We start from the raw sequence: 9502 nt of genomic DNA on the forward strand, positions 1-9502 counted from the left end.
CAGTGTTATCCTGGCCTTGCTGTAACGCATTCCCTACCGCTAGAATCGTTCCGTTTGGTGCTCTTTGGACAGGATATGAATCCATGTGCGATTCCGAACTGCTCTGCTATCGATTGATCGATAAGAGAAATTGGGATATCGATAATACAAAGGCAATGTAAACTTTGAACTATAAACAACTTACTATTCAAATTTCTGTCATTTTTAGCAAAACTCTGGAGAGATACAAATAATCGAGATACCTTTTTTTCGAATACAGGCGTTATAATGGATTTATATCCGCGGTACTGATATATCAATTGATTTTCTTGCACTTAGACCGATGACATGCTTATGCGGAATGCGATGCGTTTGCAGTAAGCGATTCGAATGCGTTAGAGTTGTCTGTATAAACTGAACCTGTATAATGGTAATCCTGTGATAGTAAATGCGGATCGAAGCATCTGCAAACGCCGCAAAATACCATGCAAAGTGTTCAGTCGCATTCGTAGACGCTTTGCTTTCCCCATCAGCATGTCATCGGCCTGCATTGTCGAAAAACTTTTTACAATTTTTACTGCTTATCGTTGAAATGGGTGCATATTTCAACCTCTGAATATTGCCAACTTACCCTTACCGCAAACTAGCCTTGGACTCTCCTACTCTTAATCAAGGTGATAAACTTTCCGCGCTTTTTTATGAGGCATACTGTAATTTGGGTCGCTTCATCAAACACCTTGTGAGATAGGTATTTGGACACATAAAGCCGAATGCGTACCTGCAACATCCTCAACGAATAGTTGAACATGAGAAGTATCTTAGATAACACCCTGCCAATCGCGGTGGACATTTATTTTCTAAACTCGATAACAAATGATAACGCAGATAGCCTCTGCGTGACGGCCGTGTGCGTCTAAGCGCGAATTTAGTACGAAATTTTCAGCCGATCGATAAAGTTCGTCTTCCGGGATTCTATGGTGGCTGGCGTGTGCATTTCTTTTTCACTTTGTTAAGGAGTTATCGCATTTAAGGTATTGACGATGTTGATCAAACATCTGTTCAAGTGGTTTCTAGTGACAGGAACTATTTTAGTCGATGATAAGTTTAACGAGATTTACGAGTTGGTTATTTTTACTATAGCTATACTGCAATGATACGCATAACAGTCCCATTTACTATGAGCTTCCTATGCATATGGGATTGTTATGCATATCTCGACAGTTCACTGGAATTTTTCTGAATCATCTCGCCCGTTCAATTGTTAGCTGCGACCAGCTCATACCTACGATTTTATACGCCGATTCTTGAGAATTTCAGGTTATTCTTAGACGTAAGACAGGTTTACTGTTATGCAAAATGCTGAAAATTTTGAGCAATTTAATAACATCGTACAATTTTGCTAATTCCTGTACAAATATTTAAGTTAAAGTGAAGTTATAGAGAACTTTCGGAAATACTTGTCAATCAATTGCATTCTTCTCATACAGGTTGTTATCAGAATACATATAAAGTAGCAAACTTTTTTGCATTTTTATCGATAACAAACGACGGGCAGTTCGCGATATGGCTTGCGTTATCAGTAGCATTTTACTTCCTTCTCATTGGAACCATCCACAAATACAGTTGTACAAATTAAGCTACAGACAAACAACCTAACATTGCGATATTTTTACAGATGAACGTGCTTCATGCGTTCACACTTTGGACGCTGTTAGTCATTGGCATTCATGGAGCACCGGATCCCTGTGCCAACCTCGAACAGATTCGAGTCTGCAACGAAACGCAATACGAAGTCTACCGCCAGTGCGTGGAAGAAAGCAAATCCATTCGACAGAAGAGGCAGTCGCTCTGTCAGCAGAGTTTAGTTGATTTTGAGCCTATGCAAGATCAACCGCAATCCATAGAAGACAACGAATCTCTCGAATTGAATCAAACCACATCCGGAGACGTTATCATGCCATCGATTCAAGTGATCCCAGCTCTAGAAAATGTGATTTCCGTAGAGCCTGTGGAGTCGAACGATATTCCCGAATATGATCATCCCAGCGCACTCGGGAAGTCGCTGAAGCGGAAGGTGATCATTCAAGGAGACGATAAAGATGAGCAACTTGAATACCATGTCCCGACAAATGTTACCACTGTGATTCGCCTGACTAATATTGTAAACAATACCAATGTGGTTAATGTACCCACGAACGTCAACACGACAAACGTGAACAACATTCATATTTACGCCAACATAACGGAAGGCGAATCGTCCACACCGGAAGAGGAAAAATGTTGTACAGCCGTTCGGCCCAAGACTTGCCATGCATCGACGAAAGGCTTCAAATGTCAACATAGGAAGTTTCGTACATGTGGTCCACAATGCAAATCCGACGTGGTTCATGTCCAGCGAAGAAAACGATGCGATTCTTCAGGGAACTGCAAGGAAAAGATCGCGTATGTGCCACAGCCAGAAAAACCGAAATGTGTCTACGTCGAGCAGTGGCCGTTCGTCGTTTGTGGAAAACCAGCCAATATGAAAGTGATTTGTGATGGCTGTTACGATCACTATGGTTACGGATACGAGTCTCTCAATGGGCCTATAGTTGATCAATGCAGAGGCTGCTACGATGATGGATTTGACTACGGTCCGATGTATCGCCGAGGACCTGTCTTGAGACAATTTTACTACCACGAACCACCGTGTTATCTAACGGGAAATTGTCCAATGTCATATGGAGATTGCGGATACGGATGTTATGGGCATCAACTGGTCGATCCTGTCTGGGGACCTCCTTCTCCTTACGATCCGAGCATGAACGATATGAATACGGAATCACTCGAGCAGGATATTCAAATAACCAACGATACTGAAGCAGACTGGGGAGTTCCAGTACACAAGTGTACTGTAGTTTCGGAAGATAACACCATTACGGTACAGAACTGTACTAACACAGTTGACAATCAGTATGCTGCCGCGCCTCAGAATTACCCGTACTACAAACCAGTGCAACACAATCACCAGAAACACGCATATAAAGTTAAGCAGACTATACGGAAACGAAATCCAGTGGTGGAGGCTGATGACAGTGGATCCGGCGAAGGATCTTTAGTACAATCTGACATATCGTTTATCATAGATGACGATGATGGTTACGATTACAGCTTTTAGATAGGTGGATAAGTGCATCTGTGTTCATTATGACAACAGTACTCGCGGCATTCTCACAGCTTGTGTTCTGTATTCATACTTAAAACTCAGTTACTGTTTTGGGGAACTCCGAATACCGTAGTGAAATAAACTATTACAAGTATTCAAACATGAAAAATTCATTTTAAGTTTACAAAAAGAGTAATGGGCTTTGTAAACAAACTTAAGTTTAGCTGATTTCTCTTATTTTTGTAAATTTGAACTCAGTAAACATTTAGAATTGTTTCTACAAAGAGTAAATATGTGGATCGTGTACTAATTATGAAAATACACTGAAGAAAGAATGGTGAGCAAAATAAGTTTATTTAATAAAATTCCCTTAGGCCAATTTGAAGAAATAATATCGAGCATTGTCCTGAAGACAATCTACCCGAAAATGAATGTATATCGGAGGGTGTTCCAGTGACTTCAGGTTTAAAGAATGAACCATTCAACATTAACACCTGAATATAACAAGAACCGTATAGCATTCCACTGACACAAACTGTATGAGCAGATTTTTCATTTCAATAACTCATCCTTTATACAGTTTAACTAAACGTTATGGTAGTGGTATTGCTCCTGCGCCAATAGAATTTATGGAGTTTAAAGATTTTAGTTGATGTGCTTGATCCCCATCGTGATCACCAGACGTCTCTTATTTCCGATGGTTGAACACTAGCCAAAATACCAAAAAAACGATTTCCCAAGGATTCGACCGAAGCTCGTTCGTGTTCGACTGTCGCTCATTTCATGTAATTCTCAGCCGCCAATAAGTATACACGTGTAATAAATCAACGCTAGGTGTTTGAGGGTAACGAAGAGAGGTGCATAGCTGTATTTAGGAGACTGTATTTAAGGTGCCAATGACATGCATGGGAAAAAAGTGATTTTTAAAACCGGACACACCTTAAAAGCTTCCTCTAAAAAAGTCTGCTAAATTTAAGCTCAAACGGACATGATTAGGGATCAAATCGGTCAAAGTTCAAAAACCTCCAAAGAAGGGACTGCCAAATTTTAAAACTCGAATTCGTATTTTTGATGCCAAATTGAGTTCAGTTGAGATTTGAGTTTGGAAAGGCTGTTTTAAATTTTTTTTTATGTTAAACAAAGGAGACTTTCAATTAAATTTATAAACAGGAACTTTCCCATTTTAGAATTTTCCCACGACGATCTCGACGTTTTCTTCGTTTCTGAGACATTTGGCATACAAAATAAAAAGTAAAAAATGATTTTCCAAGCTCAAGTCTTACTTTAAGGGGTAACACCACTGTAGAGCACGAAAAATATGCATTTTTTTGGAAATGAAACTAAAATGATTTGCACTATGTTATATTTCTCCTTGGTGGAGAAAAATTTTGAATAAAAAACTATTTTTTCTCCACTAAGGAGAAGTGTTTTCAACCACTTTGCGAGTAAAGGATATGAAACTTATAACTAAATTAGTTATTGGAAGCGTTTCGAGTTCCTCTCATCAGAATCCGACACTAACTTAGTTAACGGACTAAGCTCGCGTCAAGCCGGCTAGGAAGCGTTTTTATATCCGAGTCGCCCCATATTCGTTCTAATGTTTACGAATTAAATATCAAAATGACAGTTTCAAGCGAATCTAGTGCAACGAAATTATCAAAGATCAAAGCCAATGCAGACCAGAGCAGGCGCTGCTCAAACTCCCTGTTTCGAATGGTTAGTGTGACAATGGAAAGTGGTTGAAAACAGAATGAGAGTCAGTATAATTTTTCTGTGGTATAATTTAAATACCAATACTACACTAGCTGCGGCTAGATTAGGCAAAATTTAACTGATCATTTGCACAGACGACTACTGGTATGTTTATCTCCGATGCAATTAGATTGTTGCCGATTCTTATCTAGCCTTCGTTTGAATTCGAGAAATTCATAACACTGGCCATTACAAATGCTATACATGTGCACGTAATCTTTTCCACGACGTTATTGGCTGTTGAGCATTATCAGAGTGCACATAAATCAAGGTTACAACCTGTAGCTTACAGATCCAGTAAATACAATATGGGTACTGTTGCGCCATCAAAGATAAACACAAGATTACTACGTCCCATACAAGCAAGTGAAAAACTATGGTTCAGCAAACGTGAACTAGAAAAACTCTAGAGTTTTTCTACCGTGAACCGGTGAACTCAGTAATAGTATGCTTTTGTTCTCCCCTCGTTAGCAGGCGTCGATCGCGCACAAGACGATACAGGTGTACACATTTTTTTTTCTGTGTGTGAGTGCGGTTGTCATTTTTCTTTGGTGCAGCCGAAAAAACAAGAGGATATGAAGAAGAAAAGCACAAACAGTTGACGTAGCGGGCCCTTCTGTTGCCATAAGTTTTGTTTCGGTTCGGTCATAGTTAATGTAATCGGTTTTTTCGAGGTAAAAAGTGTCCATAAGTGTTCTAATCGATAGATCCGAAGTGAACCTCGACCTTTTCTCCCTTTTCATCGAACGCCAAAGAATCAGGATGCTCTTTCGAATGTTGATGCTTACTTCAAGGGCCCCGGCGCCAAGCTTAATTTTGCAGGTATAATACTAATACTCTCAAAAGTGTCAAATGTTCCCACCTTTCTTTTCATCTTGGATCGCGCAGACAAAATTCCATGGATATTGCTTGTGGCACTTAAAACTGGATTCTAACCGCCCTGCGCACTTACTATTCTTTTCATACACTGGTTAGTTCGACTGGTCTGCCTATGAAAGTACCGTTTCTATCAATAGAAATATATGTGTTTTGACAGCTCACAGTTTTCAGTAGCAGTTTGATAACTCGCACTTTGAAAGTGCGGAGTCCAGGTTGGTGGAAAGTGCGCAATACACACAGCGATGCCAGATTTACAGACATGTCTGTATTTTACAAACTTTTGATGTCTTCTACCCTGTCAAAAAATGCGGACGAACATGGTCAGGCGATTTAAAAAGTTTGACGTTTGACTCAACACGCCTGTGCTAATTGCCCCTAGGAACAAATGCAATTTGCGAATGCGATTTAAAGGCAATTTCAATACTTAGACAAATTTTCTGGCGGCTGAAATGGACTTGGTTGTTTTTTTGCGTTTTTCAAACATGGCGGTTCATGTTTGGCTTAAGTTTAACATTGTTTTTTTAAACAATTGGTGTGTTCCCGCTTGTATTTTGTTTGTTTAGTGCACTTAATTTAGCCAACGAATGTGGAAAATTGTGGAATCGTGTGTAAGTATAATGGAACAAGATCTCTGAGTCTAAATGAAAGTCAGATTGTGGTAAATTTTGGTGTGCAATACGAATTTCACCATCGATTCTTCCTATAGTCTGGTGGTGATTACCTAGTGTACCGATAAATTTATGTGAGTAGATAGTAAATCCGAAAATAATAATTATTTTTAATTTTCATATCAGGCAATTAAGGGCGATTAAATGGCGCGTTCCCTGGGCGATTTAAGGGCGGGTAGAGCGGCAAAAAATGACGGCGGCAAATCGCCCAAATGTTGCATATAAAATAGCCCCCTAATTGCCAGCAAATTGCTGGCAAATTGTAGGGCAATTAGCGCATCCGAGTTGGCAAATAGCCCCCCGCTAGCCAGCAACTTGCCCTTTTTGACTGGGTACAGACGTAGCCAGAGATCTACAGACTTTTAAAAGGGTAATAATGTTTAGTAAAATTGCACTTGAATAACTATTTTCGAATACGAGTGATTCATTCACAATAGAATTCTACTTTCAATCTATTTTTAAAGTAAAATTTTAGTGTAACTAGGATTTACACAACCATCTACAGACTTTTACAGACATTTTAGTTATTCTTCTACAGACATTTCAAAAAAACATGTGGCATCGCTGAATACACATCAAACAAACGTTATGAAAATCATAATGTAGACATGTAAGTCGCTTGTAATTGGTGATTTGCTGCAAAACCAGTCATGCGACACCAATGATTCAGCTCATGAACTGGAAAAGTGACACAGTTTGCTTTTTTTCACCCGCAAGTGAATCGCTTACCACTGCCAAAATAGGAATGAAACTAGTAAGAAATTTAGTTTTATTTGCAATTATTCTGAAATTACAGCCATTTGCAACTATTTTGCTCATATATTTCTTCGAAATGTAATCGGGGTATTATTTCGGTTATTAAAAAATCGTTCCATAAATAAAGTTCCAACTCGAAACCGAGACCCAATCAGCACCATTGTCAAACTCCTTCATATTTTGGACTACGTAGGAAGACTATCAGAGAGAAGGATCGGTTGTGTATGATACAAAGCTGACACTTTCCTGGAAATATTCTTTCCTCGCGTGATCTGGAGAGTTACATGAAATTACACCATCTCATGAAGGTTTAGCCAAATACAAATTAACATATTTGTATTTGGTTTAGCTTAACTTAGGAAGAACGGGAAATGACCTTGCGGCGGCTACGGTGCCCAACAAATTATATTTCGGAACAACACACAGATAGCTCTGCGAATAATATTAGAAACCATTATGTTTTAAACCCTTTTCGCAAGATGTTTATTCATCATCTTATAAAATGATGGTTTTCCTTCATTTTCATAAACAATTATCAGCAAATTTATCGGATATTTGGTGTTTAAAAGTTATTTGTTTACAGAAAATATATGCACTATAACATATAGACACTCATAGTAATAGACCAGCGGAGGTACTTTTATCGAGCCAAACAAACTGTCAAAATTCGGAGCCAAACGAGCATGACGTCATACAATGCAAATAAGCAGAACAAGTATTGCGATTTTATATAAAAAAAAATATTTTGTTATTAACAGTAGGCTTCACTTTTCATGTTCGTGTTAGTATTTTACAATGTTATTCAGAAAGATATTTATTGTTTTCTATATAAAAGAATAAAAAACATTTTACTTATGCTCTTTTTCATCAAATTTGTGTTTTTTTAAAGAAACTGGATTTTTTTTGCTTTTCTTAATTTTTTGTTGCTCAGTATCAAACGTATAACTTCTCTTTTGATTCACATATTGAACCACTTGAAAAATTATTTTAATAAAAAAAAGGTGATCGAATACAGTCGAGCACGTTCGAGCTTGCACACTTTTGGGTGATGCCAGTTTAACGCGCTTGTTTTTCTAGTTGCCAGTTTTGCGGTTTTCACATCCGCGAGTCTATTACTATGAGTGTTTATACTATAACAGAACAGAATCAAATCAGCAACACTTTGCTGCCAGCGCTATCTGTGAGCGAATTAGAACTTATTATGCACAAATTTTTTTTCCAGCTCAGAGAACGACTAGAACTAGAGCAGGTGGGTTCCTTTTTCATATGTAAACTAGCTCGGTTAGATTCCTTAGAAGAAATTGCACGGAATTGAGTGATGATGAAAAGACGCTAATTGAACAAGCGCTATTTTTTAAGCGCGTCCGTCGAGATAAAAACAACTTTACAGGTCTTCTACATACATCAACTGAAAATCATGAAACCTTTCGATTTACTTGGCTACTTTTTTAGATCAAAAAAATTCAACTGATTATAATAATTATTGTAATTGAAAACGACGCGTATATCGACGCAGTTTGATGTTTGAAAAACCGACAACTGCAAGGGGTGAGTCGCTTAGCACAAATCAAATTGTGCTCACAAACAAACAGCGTGGTAGCTTGTGCCACAATGTGCCATGGTGTTCAGTAAAACAAAAGCAATGGTTGCTATGATTATTTAGCTTTAGTACACTTTGTTGACAGTTTTTGAGTTGTCAGCAGTGTGCCTCAATGTGCCGCACATTGTGGTAACGAGTGAAATGATCGTGTATTACTGTGAATTGTTCTAAGTGACTCACCCCTTGGTCAACTGTCACTATGACGGTGAATCCAGCCTCCTGGTAACCCTATACCAACATATGGAGTTTGACAGCGATCTACATATATGGGGCGTTATAGCTATAAAGCCCCAAAGAATTTTGTTCGGCGCTATGCACAATATTGAAGCATTCCACACGACGTTTTGCGTTTTGCGGGATGATTAGATACCATATTATTCAGAAAATCGGCACTTAGTAACCAAATACAGCTTTTAATGATTCGATCCAAAATTATTGTTTTGATTTTCACGGCAGTGATGCTGGCTGTACAGAGACGCCATTCTTGACAGGGAGCTGGGTGAATCGTTTTCATCGAGGGGTCGCATTGTATTGGTACAATGAAAATCTCTCTGACCACTCTATCTTGAGTTTATCTTTGGCGCCTTCAGGTGTAACCAACCACGCATCAGAATTATCGCGAACCGACCTTTAATGATTTTTGTCCCAGGATGCAGATACATTACGAAATAATTCGAGAATAAATTTTTTGATGTAGGACTACGTCTTTGTTTTCGATATGGG

At 38.6% G+C, this 9502-nt stretch overlaps 1 protein-coding gene across 1 annotated transcript; it reads left to right on the forward strand.

Annotated features, from left to right (window-relative positions):
* The first annotated feature begins 897 nt into the window (after nt 1-897).
* LOC131684443 (uncharacterized) lies at nt 898-3475 on the forward strand. Its single transcript, XM_058967311.1, has 2 exons — nt 898-1010; nt 1655-3475. Exon 2 carries the CDS (start codon nt 1655-1657, stop codon nt 3134-3136), a length of 1482 nt encoding a protein of 493 aa, XP_058823294.1. The 5' UTR covers nt 898-1010; the 3' UTR covers nt 3137-3475.
* Nucleotides 3476-9502: the final 6027 nt, after the last annotated feature.

Source organism: Topomyia yanbarensis, chromosome 2 (genome assembly GCF_030247195.1).
Source record: "Topomyia yanbarensis strain Yona2022 chromosome 2, ASM3024719v1, whole genome shotgun sequence".
In the NCBI taxonomy this organism is placed as follows: Eukaryota; Metazoa; Arthropoda; class Insecta; order Diptera; family Culicidae; genus Topomyia; species Topomyia yanbarensis.